This window comes from Clupea harengus, chromosome 21 (genome assembly GCF_900700415.2).
Source record: "Clupea harengus chromosome 21, Ch_v2.0.2, whole genome shotgun sequence".
Classification (NCBI taxonomy): Eukaryota; Metazoa; Chordata; class Actinopteri; order Clupeiformes; family Clupeidae; genus Clupea; species Clupea harengus.
Window position 1 is genome coordinate 13,422,786 of NC_045172.1, and position 22,194 is coordinate 13,444,979.

At 40.0% G+C, this 22,194-nt stretch overlaps 2 protein-coding genes across 5 annotated transcripts; both read left to right on the forward strand.

The window, feature by feature from the left end:
- The first annotated feature begins 127 nt into the window (after nt 1-127).
- On the forward strand, nt 128-17,242 carry sft2d2b (SFT2 domain containing 2b). 4 transcript variants are annotated; one of them, XM_012840648.3, is made up of 11 exons: nt 6,745-7,202; nt 9,500-9,763; nt 10,030-10,128; nt 10,638-11,909; nt 12,535-12,624; nt 12,977-13,062; nt 13,195-13,276; nt 15,346-15,381; nt 15,481-15,539; nt 16,266-16,295; nt 16,676-17,242. In XM_012840648.3, exons 4-11 carry the CDS (start codon nt 11,844-11,846, stop codon nt 16,713-16,715), a joined length of 489 nt encoding a protein of 162 aa, XP_012696102.1. In that variant the 5' UTR covers nt 6,745-7,202; nt 9,500-9,763; nt 10,030-10,128; nt 10,638-11,843; the 3' UTR covers nt 16,716-17,242. The 4 variants fall into 4 exon arrangements, 1 of the variants encoding a protein (XP_012696102.1); XR_006151501.1 differs by lacking the exons at nt 12,535-12,624; nt 12,977-13,062; nt 13,195-13,276; ... (2 more) ...; nt 16,266-16,295; nt 16,676-17,242 and adding exons at nt 128-151; nt 2,608-2,744; nt 3,016-3,144; nt 3,376-3,531; nt 4,148-4,331 and having other exon boundaries at nt 4,786-7,202; nt 10,638-11,568; XR_006151499.1 differs by lacking the exons at nt 12,535-12,624; nt 12,977-13,062; nt 13,195-13,276; ... (2 more) ...; nt 16,266-16,295; nt 16,676-17,242 and adding exons at nt 1,093-1,748; nt 2,608-2,744; nt 3,016-3,144; nt 3,376-3,531; nt 4,148-4,331 and having other exon boundaries at nt 4,786-7,202; nt 10,638-11,568.
- Nucleotides 17,243-18,222: 980 nt separating this feature from the next.
- On the forward strand, nt 18,223-19,984 carry LOC105903846 (rano class II histocompatibility antigen, A beta chain-like). The gene is made up of 4 exons (XM_031559195.1): nt 18,223-18,277; nt 18,709-18,981; nt 19,340-19,645; nt 19,836-19,984. The coding sequence occupies exons 1-4, from the start codon at nt 18,223-18,225 to the stop codon at nt 19,958-19,960; spliced, it is 759 nt and encodes a 252-aa protein (XP_031415055.1). The 3' UTR covers nt 19,961-19,984.
- Nucleotides 19,985-22,194: the final 2,210 nt, after the last annotated feature.

Consider the following 22,194-nt stretch of genomic DNA (forward strand, 5'->3'; position numbering starts at 1 on the left):
GGTACTATTTGTTTTTCTTGAGCCTTAAATACCCTTTTTGATATAATTCGCCAAACCTGGAGCAAATAATGTTGTGGTCTGTTCTTTATGTTTAAGCCCTTGCTATGTTTGAGCTCTTTATCTTCATTTGGGATGTGTGAAAATAGATTGTGTAAGTATTTTTAGTTGTTCTTTTTCCTGACATCGTGATGTTTATGTGAGGAAGATCTTTGTATCACATTCTCTTGTTTCCCTCTGGTGACTCTGATATCATACAGTGTGTGGGCCTGCCTGATAGGAATTTATTAGTGAGACCTTGTACCAAAGAACATCTCACTACAATGCCTGAGTAGACGTTCCAAAGTGATTGCCAAACTCAGTAGTTCAGTTGGTCAATTCTATATTTATACTGAGTGTGATACTAAGGGCATTTCAGGATATGTGTGTTTGCATGACTGTTTCATATCTACAAACTCTATGTTTGCATAGGAAAAGAAATGATAAAGCAGGCTTAGATTCGAAAAATGACCACCGTAGTGGTATAAAGCAAAGATTAAATGTGAGTTATAGGTGTCATGAGGCACTAACCATATCGCTTAACCAAAACAATAGAATACTATAAGTGCGTGTTTTTAATCTTTGTAAACTAATACATATTAACCTTACATTTGCTCCGACAATCAGTGTGGTCAGCTACCCAGGTCGATGTAATCAGTGTTTTATGGCTTCACATTATATCATTGAACTGCACACGTTGTAGATTCACTGTACTCCCCACTCTGTCTAGTGGGGAACTACACAGCTGTGCAGATAGTGTAAGAACGTTTCAGGTTACTTTTCTTCGAAAAGTCAGTATTCGGGTGTTGTCAGGTGGAAAAGACTCATGTAGGATTGGCAACAAAAAACAGCACTCTTAGGCCTACACACGAGTGGGCTATACAGTCATTGTGAAGTTATTTCTTAGGTAGGCCTACACCTATACTATACTTATATACTTAAATATTCTGTATTGTATCTTTATAAATGCCCCCTTTGCGTATTCTACACCAATGCCCTGAACTCGGAATGTACACTTTCACACAGTCCCTAACTTTCTACGTGAATTCTTAGATGAGTTGGCGGTGTGCAGATCACGAGGGTGTCTTGCGTTTTACATTTATTCATCTTTCCCAGCGGTTGCGCTGCTGTCAATACATTCCTCTGCACGGGTGTCGCCTAATCACGCAGAGAATACAACTGTGAGCACAGGGAGTCCAGGTAGGTTTGGACAAGAAAGGAGTAAGCATTCTGTATTGAGCAGCAAAACACCGCGGGGAACTTCCGGATCTGGCCACTTTACTACGAAAGTGGGAACGCATTTAAGACCTAATTTGGTTTTGTTTGCAGAAGCCGTAAGCTTAGCCAACATTTAGTACATTGAATTTCAAATGGGTCTTGTTTTCACCCGAGATTCTGCTTGTGACGACTGCTGTTGCTTCCGAAATCGAAGGCTATTGCTGTAATCAAGGTCCTCCCATACAACCGGGGCGTTTACAAAAAATGATGGGGGTTGTCCGACTTATGATGCTCATGATAAGTTCGTCACAGAAACATTAAAAACACTGTCATAACAAAATCAGATTTTAGGTATTGTCGCAATGAACTGATTACATGCGGCTTAAACATGCGGGACGAACAAGTACAAGTTCCACAGACGGACTGCGCGGATTGGATGTCACATCTTCCCGACAAACTGTGGAAGGTGCCGCTATGGAACCTTGCCATTCCTGGTGAGTTACCTAAAGGCAGCGCTGTGGTCAAGGCAAAACCTGCATCAACATTATCGCTGCTGATTTTGTGGGTGTGAATCAATTTGCCCAGCTTGTCATTGAGATCAATCTGAAAAATATGATCAGGTATTCATTTTAGAGTCGAAAAACTAGGTATAATAAGAGAAATGTTACAAAAGGAAATATCTTCTCCTAAGAATTTTGTCATGTAGCTATGTTTTGTCGTAATGTTATTTTCTGCTACAAATCAAACTTTTTGAAATTAAGTGATTCATGATTTTAAAAAGGCACTGTTTTGGTTAACGACTTTACTGTATATTTATTGTATCTAGATATGACACAGACCAATATAAAGCTGCGATAGAGTTCTTTTACTGTAAATGGACATTCTATATCACTGTACAATAAATTGTATAAAATGTAAGGTACTATTTGTTTTTCTTGAGCCTTAAATACCCTTTTTGATATAATTCGCCAAACCTGGAGCAAATAATGTTGTGGTCTGTTCTTTATGTTTAAGCCCTTGCTATGTTTGAGCTCTTTATCTTCAGTTGGGATGTGTGAAAATAGATTGTGTAAGTATTTTTAGTTGTTCTTTTTCCTAGTCTTTATGCTTCGTAGTCTTTCGTAGTCTTTATGCTTCGAAGAAATATGAGAACATAGTAAACATTTAATAAGAATAGAAATGGAAAATTGATAAATTAAACATTGATTGATTGTGTTTTTCAGGGAACTGTGATTATTGTTTTGCAGATATGACAACGATCGTGTTGACTTTTATTTATGAATGAACTCTGTAACCATTGCTTGGTATTCATTTTCACGTGCTTATGGACATTGGACATCTATGTCATTTCAGGAAGTCATGATACAATGACCTATCATCTGGATGACTGTTCGCCCGTTGTACAGTCTGAATCCCTCTTCCTGAGAGTGCTCGACCACTGTTTCCCCTGTGTCATGCGTCCTTGTGTGAAGAGGTGGGCCACCACCCAAGTATGTATCAACTGAGTGTGTGTAGGTCACATTCATTCAGAATGATAATTCGGAATCACAAAACTACGACTCCATTCCATTAAATGTTGTGGCGCAGTGTCTACAGACAACAAAAATAGCCATGATCATAACCACTCTCACAAAGTTAGTCATGTGCCAGTCATATCAAGTCTTGTACTTTATCATTGTAAATAAATGTAGTCATAAACATAGCATAGCATGTGTACGAAACAGGAAAGCTGGGTGACCTTACCCTTGTGTGACCCTGTAGGAATGCGACATTTCTGATCAGCTTGATGCGGGGATTCGGTTCCTGGATCTGAGGATCGCTCATAAGAAAGACAGTGACATTGATGTTTTCCATTTTGCCCATGGCATCTACTCCCAGCAGACTGTGAAGGTCAGGGCAGACGTGTCTTCTTAACTAACAAAATAACATGTCATTTAATCAACGGAAATAGTGTGATCAGTACCCTCTACATACACCCTTTATGGTGACACATCCTTTGAAGTTATTTTATGATGTATTAAATACTTTTACAAACTTCTGTATCTGTAATAATATAATAATTAGTTATGCTATAGCTCCCTCTATATGCTAATTTCTCCCTCTTTTTTTTGGCCTTAATAGGACACCGTCACAAAGGTGGTCCTGTGGCTGCAGGAGCATCCTAAGGAGGTGGTCATCATTGCATGCTCAGCATTTGATGGCATGAATCAAGAAGAACACCTGGAACTTATTGACTTCCTAAGAAGACTGTTTGAGAAGAAACTGTGTCCCAAAACAGTGAGTTAGTCTGAAATAACATCCATTTATTTTCCTCTCAAGTACCTTGGAAAGCATTGGCTGCATCACATTTTACAGCAGCAAGATCTCCTTACGCTTATACCCAACTCATACTGAGGTTCAACCTGTATTAAACACAATGATTTTTTGTATGAAAGCGTCAACCAGCATTATTTAACTTTATGGTTCTTTGACTGTTTGGTAGATTTTGGTATGAATGGTCATGACCTGAGATTACAACAAGACAGTTGTTAGTTGTTAGTTGTCAGTATGACACATTCTCCTAGGAAATAATCTGGTCACTGCACTGCACTGCTCCATGCTCTGTGATAGGGAATAGTAAGACCTCATCTGACCTCAACCACAGGTCTGCCTGTCAGTCGTGTGCCATGTGTCTGAGCCAAATCATGTCACACAAGCAAGAGGAAAGACTCACTGAACGTAGCTGAATGTGTGTTTTTCCCAAAGAACTCCCACTGGTTTCGCTGACCCCACCTTTACTTGTTCTGTTTTATGTCCAAAGTGCTTCCATACGTTTTGCATGAGAAAAAAAAATCATAATTACACAACTCAGTTTCACTTACATTTGCTCCACTGTGTCATCTGATAATTACAGGAAACGCCATCACTACTTTTGTGCTGGGATCGTGGCTATCAGGTGATCCTCTCATATGATGACACAGCTGCAGAAACTTACACTGACCTCTGGCCGGGGATTGCTTACTGGTGGGCCAATACGCCTGACCCAAAAGATCTCATCTCATTTCTTGAGGGGCGGAAAGAAAGTGGAAGGCCAACAGGTTTGGGAAAAACTACAGATATTTGAAACACTGTGCCACAAAAATGTTTTAACAATCGGTTATGTCTAGTGAAGACAGATTATCTGTAATTAGCTGTACTTTTTGTAAACACCAGCATTGAAACACTCATATCTAATCGTATTGACTCAGAGGACTTCTGCTCTGTGTGGCAAAAATGAAGCAAGACTCAGACAGGAAATACAAAGCACTGTAAATACTACATACTTGGGTTAGAAAACCGCAACAAGTCTTCTCCAACAATGATGTTTTTGAGGCACTGATTAGTGTGTTAAAATGGCTGTGTCTAATAATTGACTATGTGCTGGAGACACAGAGGACAGAGATTAGATTGAGAAAATCTATTTTAACGATTGTTTTTGAAGATGTTCTATCTGACTGGAAGATGCGTTATCTATTCCTAATCAGTCCCTTCTGTTGTTTCTTTTTTTCACAGAGGCATTTTTTGTGGCTGGAATGAACCTCACAGAAAACTTGAGATATGTTATTCAGCATCCTTGTCAGACTATGAGGACAATGACTCTGCAAGTCTATAAGTTCTTACTTGACTGGGTCAAGAAACAACATCCGGGTCCAAGTAAAACCAGTCTTAACATCATCTGTGCAGATTTTGTGGGAGACAATGCGTTTGTTCATATTGTGATTGCACTTAACAAAGACATTCTCAGTTGATCTGCATTTGCCTGAAGCTGAATTAAATTCAGTGAACATATAGATTTGCACTTTTGTTTTGAGTCTTAAAAATGCAGTCCTCCATTATGTTTTGGTTTAGCAAATGACTGTTGATATTTCAACTCGACAGCCAATCAAATTACACCCGTCCCCTCTGTGCTCCTGAAGTACGTGTGCTGATTGGCTGGAGTTGTTTATAGCTTGGTCCATGCCACTATGTTTGTTTCCCATTTACAGAGCCAGGACCATGTACGAACAACAGAGTTTTTTTTACCGCTAATACTGACAGCTACAGAACCATGAGGAGCAATTTGTTGAATTTTAGTTAAAGTGTATGGGATAAGAATCACGGACTTCGCCTTTAATACCAAAACCAAATTAACTACTTGGGTAACACTGTGTGTGCATGTGCATGCGCCCATAACACTTAAAATGACATTGCCAAAATGACTTAAATATATATGTCTATCGTTATCAATCATCCAGAAGCATGCTTGTAGGCTGTCGAGTATTGTCTGATAAATATGTATAGTACGTTTTTAAAATGTTTGCACTTTATTGACACTCCCTACACACTTCAGCGTTAAGGTTGCGATCTTCTTCCGAGTTCTCAATATTTTGGGTGGTTTTCAAATGTAAATTTTAACTGAATTGGTATTCCGGATCAGCCTCTCAACGTGGTATTAAATAACCAAGCGCAAACTCCCTTTTGTGAGTTTATGTAAGAATTTCTTATTTGAAATTGCTGTGGTGCAATGTGGTGTAACGTTACCGGTCAGTTATATTTTTAATAGGAAATAAGAGGTGGCAAGGCTACTTTGGATAAACGCAGTGGAATATGGTAGTGCTGTTGCTATCTCTTCTGCATGCCATCTTAAGCATCTCTGTATCTCCTCTCCATGTGACTGCGTCGAGGCAAGGATAGAATGAAAGTGCCGTTCAAAATAGTATCGAGAAAACAACGCCATCTAGTGAATTGTAGATGAACTTCAGATAACAGCCGTCTTGCAGAGAAGTCGGTTGTGAAATGTGCAGCAGTTCTGTAAAACATTTAGTATTCTGTTATAATTTCTACATTACTGTCACAGCTGAACACAGCTATTTTATGGTGTTAGTTTTGGCTTTGTGTGTTACAACATGTGAAAGGACATCTAAGTTTAGATGCCTCTTCTCTTTTCACTCAGTAAGGTGCTTAACGCGCTACTTATGTGATTATCTTGTTCAGTGCTTCCACCCACTACTGGGTCCTGTTTGTTTTGATGTCCATGCACGTGGTAAATAAACATAGCCAGATATCCAAAACCATTTTTAATAAGTAAACTTTTATAAGCATCCATCATGGTCGTCTGGCATTGCCAATCATTTAAGTAATCCAGACTATTGTAGGTAAACTCAGGATTGTTTTGTATCCAAATAAAGCATTTTTATTTTCTAAAGTATTGCAATTCAATGACTGCATTTTATTTTATATTCCCAAAACCAGTGAAATTATGAACGGCAAAACATTCGCAAAGCACCTCAAATGATGCATAACAATGCCATACATTATTATATGATTCGAGGCCAAAAATAAACTTAACAAAACAATAGACTAAATAATCTCAGATAAGAAGAGGATAATAACAGTACTGCATTTGAAACATTTGAGAGGAGAGATTAGGAATCATTCCCTTTCACTGCTGGTTCGCTCTCTCTCTCTCCTCCCCTCGCCCCGGTGGCATAACCAGATTACCACAGATTCACTGTTGCTGTTAGAGGCCTGTGCTGCTGACAGCTTCAGAGTGTGTCTGAATTGGCTTAGAGCAACAGACCTACCAGATGGTCCTATAGGGAGCCTAGGGGTGTCTAATTACCAAGGGCTTAATCGGCCTTCCCCCTGACCAGAAGCTGACAGGTAACCCTGTGTCGGGTCTCCCAGTCATAGTCCCAGGTGCTTCGAGGAGCCCCGCACTTTTTGGAACTTTCCGCAGGGGAAGTGCTTTTGGAACACACTGGAGCAGCTAGTCATTAAGAATGGATAAGAAGGAGGAGGATGAGGATAATATCTTCACCACTTGGGCGCAGGGTTTCGATCAACAGCAGGGGAGCGAGGAGCCAGAGGAATCAGAGAGGAAGTGCAGTCTGAACATTCCCAGGCCCAGTCGATCCATTGCTAACCGCCGAGCCTCACTGCCTTGTCCGGTGAGTGTTTGTTAATGTATGTGTGCGTGTGTGTGTCTGTGTTTGTGTGTGTGTTTGCATGAAGTATGCACCAGAAAGTCCTTTTAGGTGTATACATTTCCATTAATATACAGAAGTATGACTGCTGCTCACATTTTATTTGAGTTTATGTATGAGAGTGATGTGATCTGAAATCTCTTGGTCAGGTAAAATTCTATTTTCTTGTCTATTCATGTAAGATTGTCAGCTGAGCAGTTCCACCTTGATCTCAATGTCAAACCTACGAAGGCCTGTCTATTTCAATCAGAGGGATTGTTAGGGTTACTGGAAATGCCAAAGCACCACACCAGTGAGAGAGCCATGTCAATTCTGAGAATATCTCTATGGTTACATTCTTACGGAGCCTTTGAGTTGGGTATACACTGGGTCCATGTTCTCAAGTTGAGATCCATTCGGCATTCGAGCTGAAGAAATGTTCAAAGTGGCATTAAAAAGGACCTCTAAAATGAAATCCATTATTAGGAATCTGCCTAATGAATTAAATATCAGTGGAAGTTTCCAGCTGGCCATATATATTCTATAAATAATAAATGCTATTTTGAGCAGGTCGGATAATACCGGAAGTGACTTTTGTTGTTTCAGTTGTAACATTAGCAAAGTGCCATTAACTTTTATAGAGACAGAGACTGAAAAGCTTCATAGGCCGGTGGTGCTTTTGAACTAAAAGGTTTGTATAGACTATGCACTGGGTTACTGTGCATGGCCCACAGATGATGCAGGTTTTACACAGGGCTGTGGTTTGTGGCACAGCCTGACAGAGTTGCGCTAGGCTGGGCTGGGCTGGGAAGGTGTTGTTGTTCATATGGATTATTGTCAGGTTCCCTTGGCTGCTGTCCAGCAGGATGAGGACTGTTTGCTCAACTGGCCAGGAAATTCCAGTCTTCTACACCATATCTCTCTCTCTCTCTCTCTCTCTCTCTCTCTCTCTCACACACTCTCATAAAAATCACATATTAGAATTCAAAAGAACATAAATGTTCTTGTTACATTGCTATTAAATCTATTACAATATTTTTTACATAATCTATCCAACCCCAGGATGTATATAAAACATATGAATGGGGGTACGCATCTAGAAAACTAGACACAATAGTCATAGTCAAAATAATATAACATGACATTATGAAGGGAATTATAATGCAGACAGTACATCAGTGGAACTTTATTTTGATGAAACAATAGTGATAGTCAACAAACTACCTGTGGCTATTCAACAACATTTAACAGACCGTCAACATACTTATCCACAGAGTTTGGCTCTCAACGACCTGTCAACTATATATATACAACTTTTATAACTTGACTCTAGCCAACCTCAAACACAACTCTAAGCCAATTTGTACCTCTTATTGTCAACAGAACATTATTAGATTGGTTGTTTATTGTTTACGGCGGGCCATCTAAGTTAAATGGGACACACAAACATTTCACTGTAACAGTTTTTACATCATACCAGTGCTATCCAACTTTATTTCACAGAACCATATGTGGACATACATATCTAGGGAATGAAATTAGGCTTAGTTTTAGGGGTTAAGTTCAGGGTCTGGGTCATGAGTCATGGGAGTTAGATTTGAGCCACAAGTCCATTACGTTTAAGAGTTTTTTGGATATTTGTTTCAAAGCTACTAATAGCTTGTGGATTAATAAGATGACATCATAGGAATTTGCAATACTGTAGGTGAAAAATGCAAAGTTAGTCACTGTAATTCAGATCTGTTATCAGAACAACTGATTGTAACCAATATTTAGCTAGCAATATTTAATATTTTAGTGTTTTTCTTTTTCAGCTTAATGTTATTTTATTATTGACTTACACCTGTGAAACCAGCTTGTTTTTAGTTAGAAATGAACAGGGTGAGGAAAGTCACATTGTTATTGTTTATTATTGTTTTTTTACGTTATTTACGTTAATGCGCCACTAGTTGCCTCATCTAAATGGGTGCTACACATTGGTGGTTATGGTTTGAAAACTATAAATAAGTATATATAAGTGCTATGTACGTAAGTGTAATAATTCTTCATTTCTTTCATTTTGAAGTCTGAAATGTTCAGCCATTGCATAACATTATAAAAAAATAATTCATACTGACATTTGTAATGTTTGGCTACAACTCCAACACCATGTCCAGAGCATCTATGTTGTAGGAGGCTGTGATGATCATTTGCACTGTATGTTTTATTGCAGTGCAGAAATTGGTAATTCATTCTTATGCTGTTCTTCCCTGGTCATCATCCCCCCCCCCCCCCCACCTCAGTCCACATTACAAGCCATGCAGCTGACCCGCCTGCACAGCGCCACCATGGCACCCAGTCCTGCCAGTCACGGAGGCAGGAAAGATGGCGAGGCACGGAAGCACTACCGGGCACGCCATGCAGGCATCAACGGGGGCGACGTGTGCCCCAAAGCCAACAGCACCCCCGAGAGGGAGAGGCGGGCCCCTGCCATTCCCACAATTCCCGAGATCACAGAGACCCTGGAGAAGAAGACCAGGTTCAGGAGCAGGAATGTCATGTCTATGGTGGGTCCCCACTGCTGCTCTGTTATACTACATGGTGATTGGCAGTCTCAGTCCTGTGCCATACACCTAATACCTTTCCAAGAGAATAGTTTTTGGGCATTTTGCAAGGGACATTTCTTTGTTCATCATTTCAGGACCATAACGTTTAACCAACATATACCCACTGGATTACACAGACAATGTACGCTATTAAAACACAACTCACTCCCTCCCTCCCTCTCCCTCTCTCTCTCCCCCTCACTCGATCTCTTTCTCAATCTCTCCAGAGCGATGCAGACAGCATTTGTCTAATCTGCCATGATGATCTCTACAAAGGTGGGAGAGGTGTGAGAGAATTACACTGCTCACACAGCTTTCACACTGAGGTATGTGCTTACTCTTTCTATTGCTATTTAAGGAATATACCGTATTTTGTTCATCAAAACACACTAAAAAAACCTAAATAGCTAAATAATCTAAAAAAAGCCCCAAACCTACAAGTCTAAAGGCCGAAGTGGTTATATACAGTCTACAACCGTAAACCAATAAATGGTCTTATTTTTATTATTGTATTGTTGATAAACTTAATTTACTTGTTGCGCTTTGGCAGTACTGTATTGTATTACGGTCATGCTAATGAAACCCTTTTATTCGCATTTGGGAATTTGCTCCCTCTGTACGTCATCCACATGACTTGAAACAAGACATGATTTACAAATTAGATCTGTGTTCTGAGTCCTTTTAGGGTTGAGCACTTTGTTGTTGCTATCTGATGGTTTACTGTAAGTCTTTAACCATGTGTGTTTGTGTGTGTGTGTGTGTGTGTGTGTGTGTGTGTGTGTGTGTGTGTGTGTGTGTGTGTGTGTGTGTGTGTGTGTCTGGTCTGTCTGCGCAGTGCATAGAGGAGTGGCTGTGGAGGAAGCAGGCCTGCCCCACCTGTCGCGTGCATGTGGCTATGCCCGAGCCTCTCTACTGGACCTCCACTCGTGTTAAAGTGCCCTAACTGACCAAAATACACACACACACACACACACACACACACACACACACACACACACACACACACACACACACACACGCGCACACACGCACACACGCACACACATACCTCACCAACATCCAGCAAAACCCGGACCACAAGAAAGCTAAACTGCAGAAGAGACTCATTCCTGCCAACTGTACAGCAGAAGGGACAATAATCAGCTGTTTTGTTTGTTTATTTTTTTTACACAAAATAGGCATATTATTCATCATGATTGTGGTTTGTGGACTTGCCATAACAACAATATGAATTTGTGTCCGGACTTAAAGACATTTTCTATTTTGTACAGTCACTGGAGAGAGAAATAATCCAGTGTACATAAATGTAAATATGGTTGTATGTAGATTTCCTAATATTATGTCTTTTTAAAAGTTATGTTGACAGAAGGATGACATCAGGTAGACAGTGTGTAGAGGTCACATTCTATTGCATAATTCCCCCTAATAATATGTGTCAATTGGAAAACTTGTTTTGATGGGAATATGAGGATATTGTGGGCTATATGTAGTTGTTTTGAGGAGTTACATCACTCCTTGTGTTGATGTTTTTCGGTTTTCTCAGTGGTGTAGGCCTATCAGTGATAATTCTGCAGTTATCTGCAGTTATCTGCAGTATGTGTGTAATTGACCTATTATACCATGTATTTCTTGATATTATCTTGACATTCACAATATGTAGGCCTTTTCTAATTTACAGCTAAATAATGGCAATCAAAATCAATGTATGGCATACAATCTTTTATTTGTAGTCTTTTAAGTAAATAAATTACTTTCCAAAATTCAAAGACCTGCCATAAACTACCTTTTCTTTTTTTCTGGCCACGTCTGACTTCTGTCAGCGTGCACCAGTGTACGTGATGACGTAAACAAAGTGCAATGTTGCCGTGGCTACACGCCGTGGAGGTTTCATATTCACCTGTTACACTTCGACCAGGAAAAGGCAGAAATCGATCAGTGTTTACTGTTAGAACGTTTTGTCTGAGCTCGTGCATTACTGCTTCGAAGCACACGAAAAGAGTTTGTCGTGAAGTGCAAATTAGGTTGGTTAGCCTGGACCTTGATGGACAAATTAAAAAAAGTTTTGAGTGGACAAGATGGTTCTGCTGACGACCGCAACGTATTACAGGTACAATCCCAGAATTCAAAGCCTATCTCGTATTGTTTACTCTCTAGGCAGGCAACATGTCCTCGCTACACGGGCCTACATTTGATGGCGTAAAATGCATTATTTTACAGTTAATACGATCTCAGCTCGATTTGTTTTATGTGTGTCTACGCTGTTTCTTGACCAGGCATTCTATGGTGTGAGCATAAACATTTGTTTTTATAAAACAACATATGTAAAATGTTCCACTCCAAGCATGCTTACCGAGGCAACACTTGCGAAAATATGTGTCCGATGCTGGCCTGGGCTACTAGCCTACATCATGCATAAAGATGAGGGAGACTTCTCTGTGGGATACCTCTCCCATGTGTTTGGTCAAGCCATGTTGCCCGTTTACATTCCAGGTTTCAAAGTAAAATTGTGTGGTGGCAGTGTATGTAACATCACATTGAAATCAACTCAGTCTGGCACTTAGTAGGCTAATACGGAAACTATTGTCATGTGGGCGTAAGCCATTTTCAACCATCTGAAGTTAAACAAACGTGAGCTGCGAACTCAATAAACTTGTTTATTATTGAACGAACATCAGGATCCCTCAATGAACTGCTTGGCTGTGCCGTTAAAACTGTGGGTGTAACTGTTGCAGGCCGTGAACGAGGCCTCCACGCTGAACTGGGGCACACGCGTCAAGGGCTTCGCTATATGTTTTGTCCTGGGCGTTCTCTGCTCTGTGTTGGTAAGCTGCAGCTCAATTCTATTTTCTGTTCGCTTTATTCATGCTTTAATTTCGCTGATTCATTTATTCGTTCATTCATTCTGGAATACATCCTTTTATTTGGGTAAAATTACATTAGAAACTTCTTGCCTGTCACACATCAGACATGATCCTGGCTGTCAGTCTTACAGTGATGCTCTTTAAATTTGATCTTATTAGAGACTTTTAGCGCAAAATACAACTAAACAGATCCCTCTTCACTTTGATTGTGGAGTTGAATTAAGATGTGGGATTTCAACATCCAATAATGATTACAAATCTGTGACGATAATGAGAAGAGTATTCTCATTACTGTGTATGTATTTCAATCAAGGGAACATGTCTACTGTGGATCCCCGGTGCAGGACTGGCTGTGTTTGCAGTTATGTACACTGCTGGAAACATAGCCTCTCTGGCCAGGTTAGTTAATTTGAGACACAGAACGTTAGAATAAATATATATTTTGTACAGTTGCCAGCTTGTGTGATGTAACACTTTACGTATAACTGCGTTATATGTGTGTTATGTACTATATATCATGTGTGTCTACAGCACAATGTTCCTGATGGGGCCTCTGAACCAGCTCAAAAGGATGTGTGAGAAGACTAGAGCACTGGCTACAGCCATAATGCTGGTGAGAAGGACACACACACACACACACACACAGACACACACACACACACAACCTCGCACGTGCGCACACACACACACACACACACACACACACACACACACACACACACACACACACACACACACAACCTCGCACGCGCGCACACACACATGCATGAAGAACCCACTTTTCTAAGATAATTGCGGAGAACTGCTGCAACTCTAGGGTACTGGTTGCAACTATTGACAAATAATGAAATTCCGCACCAGCCTCTGACATTCTTAGCCAAGCCTCTGTCTCAAAGTGTGAAGGATTTGTTTAACAACAAAAGTGTAGGTACAATTAGTACCATCCTCATGCAGGAGCACCAGACTATGTACCTTGTGAGCAGGCGCTGGGTAAATGTGAGTGCTATTGTGTATAAATAGTAATACCGTCTTCACGAGGGCCACCAAGACACATTGGTACTATCCTTACAAAAGCACCAATATGTTGATAATCTCACACGATTGGACAGGCATCAACCATTTAACACAAAGGCAGATCAATTAAGTTGAACGCCTAGGGGTCGCCACACAAAGTGAAATGTCCTCCACAGTGGTCAAAATAAAGATCACCTACAAATCAGTTGCATTAAATATATCAGTGTCATAATATATATTAAACTATCAATTTGGAACTCTGATTAATAATTAAGTTAATCACTACAAGCAAAGTTAACTTATTAATAGCAAGGTTGAAGGTCTTTGGAGAAGATGTTATCAGCAGTCATTCTTGTGTAACATCAAATAGACCAGCATATATAAATCAAAGCATTTATTAACACAATGATCAGAAATAAAACACACAATATGTAATCTAGCTAAATGTGACTAAGTATTGAATGGAAGGAGTGTGTGTATGTGTAAAAGAGAGGGAGTGTGTGTGTGAGTAAGATCTAATCACAGTACAGAGACTGACAAAAATAGTCAACGATATTAGACTTTGTGCCGCTGCAAAAAAGGTCTCAGTTTTTATTGTTTTAGATTTGAGCCACATTTAACATGATTGACCACAGGATTCTCATCAATCGTTTAGAAAACTGGGTTGGCTTCTCTGAATGCGTTCTTCACTAGTTCAGAATATACATTACAGAGAGACAATACCATGTTAGCTTTGGGAGTTTTGTGTCAAAGACATATGATTCATCTATTGTTGTCTCACAAGGAAGCCATCCTGGTCCCTTTTTTCATTATGTATGCTACCACTAGGTTATATCAGAGAACATCATGTTAACTGCCTGACTACCTGCTTGTCTGCAATCACTCAGTGGAAAAGTAAAAATGTTCTAAAGTAGAACGAAGATAAAACAGAAGTACTGGATATTTTTTATAAGTTCAAAAGCCTCACTCAAAATGGCTGACAAATGGAATACCAAACAGTTGACTGCTTAGAGGGAGATAACCGGTATGGAGACAAGATTAATTGATTGAAACACAGAGAGAGAAGTTAGGAGTAAAAGTTAGAGAATGGGGTTAGTTCTGATTGGCCTTGGAGAACAGCCAAACACAAGAGGGGTGGGAGGAACTAGGTTTCTTTAAAAAGTCTGATCAAACATTCATACAAGGAGATCGAGCTAATCCATGGACCATCTCCTTTTTGTGGCTTAATGACTACAATATACCTCAGATCAACACATGTGGCCTTTTGACTATTGATTGTGGAATTGCGAGAGAGTGGCTGGTTTTCGCCGTGACAGTACTTTTAGTTGGCCCCAAAGCCAGAGGTGCACTTTCTACGAGGTGAGGACACCTAGATAAACAGCAGAAACTGGAAGTCTGGGAGTCATTTTAGACTCTAAACAGCTTCAGTTCCCACATAAGCAGGGTAACCAAAACAGCTTTCCTCCCTGTTTTACTCCTCATGGATGGAGAGGTCTAGCCTTGGTTTTTATTGTTTTCTTTTTTTGTTTCTGTTCTTGTTTTGTTTTTCCTTCTGATGGTAAAGCACTTTGAGCTGTATCCTGTGTATGAAAAATGCTATACATACTGTATAAAGTGTTGTTATAATTACTATTATTATCTTAACTTCCATCTATTCTTTTTTTGCAGACATGTCTTGTATTGACCCTTTGTGCAGCGTTTTGGGTAATATAATCATCCTTGTAAAACCATACTTGATATCTTGGCTGACCACTGACTTCACTTAATATCAACTAATCTCTGTCTTTCTCCATCTTCCACCAGTGGAAGATTAAAGGTCTGGCTTTGCTCTTCTGTATTCTCCAGTTCTTGGCCTTCGCCTGGTGAGTTTTATATGTTATGAGTTTGGTTCCTTCTTAAATAAGAGGTTATTCCATTCTGCCCGGGACTCTGGACCTGTCTCTTGAGAATTGTCGAACAAATTTGAACCTGGTAATTTTGAATACGCTTTTACAGGTGATCAAAAATGCTCGAAAGGTTTTACCAAAACAGTGATGTGTATGGAAAAGATTGTGACAGGTGGTGGAGCTTTTTAGTGCACATCCAAGAAAACCTCAGAAAACTTGATTTGGAACTTCGGCCTTTCTAAACGTAATGAATTAATCACATTTCTAAAATGTGCTGATTTGTCACAGAAGAGATTAATGTACTTAAAAAAAACAACTGTAGCAACAACAGGAGGAGCTGAGGGCCAAGCTCGTGTGTGTGTGTGTGTGTGTGTGTGTGTGGGGGGGCTAGGGCCTGGCTGATGATCATCTCTTTGTTCCCACATCCACCCTCCTTCACCATGTCAGGAGAAATGATCACAAACTTGTTCTCAATATGCTCCGCCAAGATTGCTTTACTCATCTTCTGTCTAAATATCACAGAGTGGATGGTCATATTAGGGCACCTGTTCATTGTTCCCTGTCAAGGTTGACTAACATGTGGAGGTGATCAAAGGAGTGCTAATGCGTGAAGAACGTTATAGAAACATAAGGCTGGATAAATGATGAACATGAACTTAAACTGTGCTTTATTATGTTTCCTTATGTTATCTTTTTTTACAGGTACGGTTTGTCCTACATTCCTTTTGCAAGGTGAGAGTTTTGGGGCGTATTCGATTCTGACTTTTTTAAACAACAGCACTGAAAACTGAGCCTTACACTATACTGTGCTCAGTGTATTCTCGCCTGGGTTGATTATCTGTGTAACACCTCAGACTGTGTGTGCACTGCACAGCGATGAACAGGATTTTTTGAATGACCATTTTAGCGGCCCTAGCAGAGCCAGTGAGTACAGAGCAAGGGTTTTAATTGATCAGAGGTGAGGTGGTCAGAGCTTTTATTCACTCACAGCCCCTGCCTGCTGGCATCGATGACCACTCCGTGGGCGGTTTTGGCTGGATGGACATGCTTATTTGTGTCTATTTGTTTGTTTGTTTGCTTGTTTCTTTGTTGATTTGGATGGTTGTTTGCAGGGACGCGGTGACGAAGTTGTTCTCGGCGTGTTTGAACTGAGCTGGGCGCGTCGAGTGTTTGGTTGGGCAGGATGCTGAGGCCAGACTACAGGCTTAATGTCCCCAAACGTCCCAGGTGCCGAATACGACTCTGATCACCGCTGATGCTGAAGCACCCGCTTACCACCTGGCACAAACACACACGCGCACACACACAAACCACAAGTGCCTCTCCTTAAGTGAGCGACTGGACCTTTTCCAGGTGTGTTTGTATCGACACACAAAGCCGTGCACATACACATACACGCACACGGGCGCGCGCACACACACACACACACACCTGAGGAGTTTAAGTGTGGTGATCTTACAGCGAGGTGAGTTTAGGGGGACACAGTAAGATTACCGCCAGTTTTAGATAAAGATTAGCTGCCAGAATGTCTTAAACTAATTCCGTGCTACCTGTGCCTCCGCTCTGCTTAGTTATTTCTGTCCTACAGTTTATATCAGCAAATTAGGTGTTAGACTGTTACGCATTGTCTTTGCTCATTTCTGCTATATCATGTTCTTAACTGTTAGATCACCCTATACATACATGATTTTAGACTGGTTATGATTAGTAAACTATGAGTATGTAGACTATGATTGTGACTAGGGTTAACAGGAATGTTATTTGCAATCTATTTTGTTTGTGTTGAACATTTCACTTGGCTAACAGGTTCAGTAACAAACACTCAGATCTGAGTTAAATAATCTTGTATGTGTATGAAGGGGTGGGTTACGTTTAGCAGAGGTGCCTATATCAGCTGAACTGTTGATAAGACTTTCATCATTGTTTAGTTGGTTATTTACATTTCTTGGAAAACAATAGCAAATATAGTTTGTCATAACTTAACCTCTACCCTGAAAGATTCAAGGTCCATTGTATGCATTTCAGGCGTAATTTACTTATGGAATGACCCAATCATTTCAGTGGCACTGGATCAGAATTAGTGCATACATGGTATTTTCATTGAGACCAAAAATGGGACAGACTCACATTTCCTAGATATTTACTAAACACACCTATCCATATTTAAATACATTATTACAATCATTATTTCATTATGTCTGATTTTATGTAATGCTGCATAAAATGTATTTATTTTGCTAAAACTGTTGTTGCCTGTGTTAATAACGATGTTGTCAAATGTAAATTGTGCCGATGTTAGAGTATAGTGTTATGATGCAACCTGAAGACCACTGTTGTTAGACAAAAAAATGATTCCCACAGTGAAACTACATTTCTCAATGCACGGTCAGGGACCACCCAGTACAGAAAATGGAATTAAAAGACGATAATAAAAAGATTATCTTGAAAATGAGAGCTGAAAATGTCCCTTTGCAGTGATTCTTACCTTCACTCTTTGAAGTTACTGCAGTCAGTAGCAATATATGAAGAACCAGCAGCGCCATGTTATTTGAAGGGGAAGAACATTCACAGGAATGTATCAGATACCTGCCACACCTACTCTCTGTGGCAGCCCAGACTGGAGCCTTTCCACCAAGCCAAGACTGTAAGATTCAACCAAATGCCCAAACCAGTCCTTATCACCGCCATTACAGTGGGTGACCTAAGAGGAACTTGTGAGATATGACACCTGACATCAGAATTCCATCTCTATTGGCCAATAAGAAGTATGCTACTCTTCTGCTTTTGTGGATATCATGACAACACATGTTCCCATTTTCCAAATAAACCTGTTCTTCGGTTGCATGATTGTTACTCCTTTCCTCTGAAACTGAATTGGCAGTGAGAATGTGTTCACAGCTTTGCGTGTTATTTCTTAACTTCCTGGGATTTTCGATCTTCATTCAAACAAGTGAGTTTTTTCCCCCACAAATCTACACTTCCAGAACATTTCAGTTTTCAAAACGTTTCAGTTATTCCCTCATGTAGTGTTTAACAGAAATGACTTGGTCCCTCCAGTATGAATGAATAATCTAGGACTTTAAATGACAAATATGCATATTGTGAATGTGAACACATGTCGTTTGATTCCACTCTTTGAATACAGGCGCTCACTTCCTGTTGACAACTGATACATGTCACTATAACCACAGGGATTTCCATGATGTTGAGTACATCTACAGCACTTACGTTAACAAAGTGAAGGTTATGGACTACAACAGCACTCTCAACAAATTCACCGGATATACAGCATTCGGCATGAAAAATGCAGAGGCATTTAACAATGACCCCATATTGTTGGCATGGAGACACAGTTCTGTTCACAACTTTTGTAAACATCCTGGCACTATTTTCTTCGAAAATATATTTGACAAGGCAGGTAAGTGATATAGAGTAGTTTTTCAGCCTAAACAAGAACATCTTCTCATTTTGGAGTCTTGCAAATTAAATGCAAAGGAACACTTACCATTTAGAATCTTGAATGTTGATCTATGAGAAATTAGTTTGACAGGTGGACTACATGTTTAAACTAATGTTGCTGTCTTGAGACAGTTGGAACACAAGAACAGTAGTATTTTGGCCCATCGAGTGACTATGCATGAATACTGTAAATAGCAAATACTCTTTTTAAAACACAATATGTGTCTCAAACCACTTAGATTTAGAAACTATGAACTATACTTTATGTGTACACAATTTGTGGACTATACCATGTGGTGCTATGGTTTTAAGGCTCTAACATCCCCTCCCCCTCCTCCTAGTCAAGCCATATGTGAGACTCAGATTGATCAAGTCTCACAGAGGCAACCAACCAGCTATGCTCATGTGCAGCGCACACAAGTTTTACCCTAAGAACATCAAGGTGACATGGCTTAGAGATGGCCAAGTGGTGACAGCGGATGTCACCTCCACAGAGGAGCTAGCAGATGGAGACTGGTTCTATCAGTTTCACTCTTATTTAGAGTACTTCCCTAAAGCGGGAGAGAGACTGTCCTGTCTGTTGGAGCATCTCAGCTTCAAAGAGCCTATGGTGTTTGACTGGGGTAGGACAAATTACTTTAAATCTAATGTTTCTGAATTTCATCTGTATCTGACTACATTTACAAAGCACCTGCGACCCTACCAATATCATGGCTATGACAAAGCCTACATGGTATATAGTGCATTGCATTTGAAGTGCTTCTTAAAGAGGATACTATAAGCTGATAACCAACTGAAATCTGTATTTTGCAGATCCTACAATGCCTGAAGGTGAACGGAATCAGATACTCCTTGGGGTCTTCGGACTGGGAATAGGCGTTGTTGTGGCTGCTGCTGGGCTAGCGTACCACAGGAGAAGGTCCTGTCATGACCGTTAAAAACCAAAGGGTGCTTAAATATGTGCAAGAATGTAGGCCTACAACCCATTTGAGGGTGGCCAACTGAATGTGAATTCCAATAAAATGTACCCTTCACGTCAGTCGTGTCTCAAAGAAAGGAATTGTAAAATGTTAAGACATGTAAGATAAATGCTTAACCTGTCATCTTTGGTAGAACACAGGGCTAGTTTTCTAAGTCAAACTTCAGCATGTAACTGTCTCCCAATGGCAGTCTGTGAAAACTTAAAGAAGTGTTTGTGACCTTGACTTCAGAAGTCCTTCGTGTACATACACATGAGAGATTCTTATGATTGGATACTGCGTGTATAATGGTTATTGGTATAGTATATACCATATATGTAGTGTTCGAAAGATAAACACTGGTGCATACGATGTCACACATTTGATATAATAGACTGCTGCAATAGAGTATGGAAGTCAACCGGAAGTTTTGAAGTTTTAATGTAAGCATTTTAACTAGGGCTGTCAGCGTTAACGCGTTAATCTATGCGATTAATGCGGCCGCGATTAACGCGGCTGCGATTAACGCGATAAAGTATTTTAACGCAATTAACGCAACTTTTAAAAAAAAATTAAAATTAATATATATATATATATATATATATATATATATATTTTTTTTTTAAATGCCTTTATTTGGATAGTTATGAAGTTATGATAGGAAGCGATGCGGAGAAGAGGTGGGGAGATTATTGGGAAATTACATCAGGCCAGACTTGAACCTGTGTCCCCTCGGGCAAATTAAGTAGGGGGCTTGGCCTACCAAAAGCCCCCCTTGTTCAAAGTGGGGAATGACAGAAAAAGTTTGAGAACCACTGCGGTAGTTGAAGATGGAGAGAGCTGAGGGATTGTTGGGCGGAAAGTTTCTGTTTAATAGGCAAAATTACGGAACAATCGACAAAACTAAAGTTGTATGTAGCATTTGTCAAATTGAATTTAGCTATCACAGAAGCAGCTCGTCTTTAAGTTATCACCTTAATGCAAAGCACCCGACAGAAAGCAGTCCCAGGTTAGATGGTCGCCAACCCACACTCTACGACTTCTCTAGTAAAATAACTAGACCAGTCTGTGAAAAGGTTACCAACGCTTTAGCAGTTTGGGTTGCCGGTGACTGTCGGACCATCAACATAGTTAAGGACGTTGGGCTGACTGAGGTGATTTGAATTGCTTCAGGAGACAACTCTTACGATTTACCGTCGAGGGGCACCATTGTGTCTCGCATACATTCCTTTTATGACGGCGAGAGAGCACGAAAAATTCAGCTCCTCGAGCAAGCTGCCACCGTCACCCTTACTGGTGACCACTGGACATCAGTCATCAATGACAATTACCTGGGTGTCACAGCTCATTTGATTAAAAAAAAACAACAGACAAACAAACTTTTAATCGCGATTAATCTAGATTAATGAATTTCAAAATGTGAGATTAATTAGTTAATTACAGTGCATGAAATGCCCTGTATTGTTATTCCTTCGTTTCTTATTCTTCTACTTCTTCTACTTCTTCTTCTTATTCTTTGTACCGACTTCTGCACTTAATTCAGCTCGAACCGCTTAACTTAGAAACTCCGTTCAAACTTTGGCGCGTAGGTCTTGTAAAGGACACTTATGCTATGTATTTTTCATTTTTCTAAACTTTATACTTTTTAAAATATTAAAGAAAAACGAATACAAATTTTCCCATTGACTTACATTGGGCCATTATGACATCATAATAGGGTCATTAAACTGGCTTGCACCTGTGCTTCACTGACACCTGCACCAAGTAGAAAACCTAGGCAAACAGTTGGTGAGTTAAAATGTAGTTATCAGTCAGTCTTTTCTAACAAATTGTTGTCTTGTCTGGTAAAAATAAAGATGTTGCTACAGATATGTCAAAGCAGAAAAAGAGTGGACTACATCGTGTCGCTTGCCTCAGGCAACACGAGGGACTTTTAACTCTCACTCTTCTTATGAAACCTGAGGACCACTGGTACATGGTCTCCCTGACATGACTCACGTCAGAAATGTACTGACTCTAAGACGACGCATTTTCCCTCTTCACCTTAAACAGAATTATTTAACATCATGCACAGTAGGCTACTCAAATTTTCTTGTAGGCGATTTTATCCGTCTTCTCAAACTTCACGAGAAAGTTTACAATAGATAAGATGAGGAAAACAAACAGCCGTGCTGTGTGTTTGGAATACAGCCTACCTGTCTGTGGCATGCATG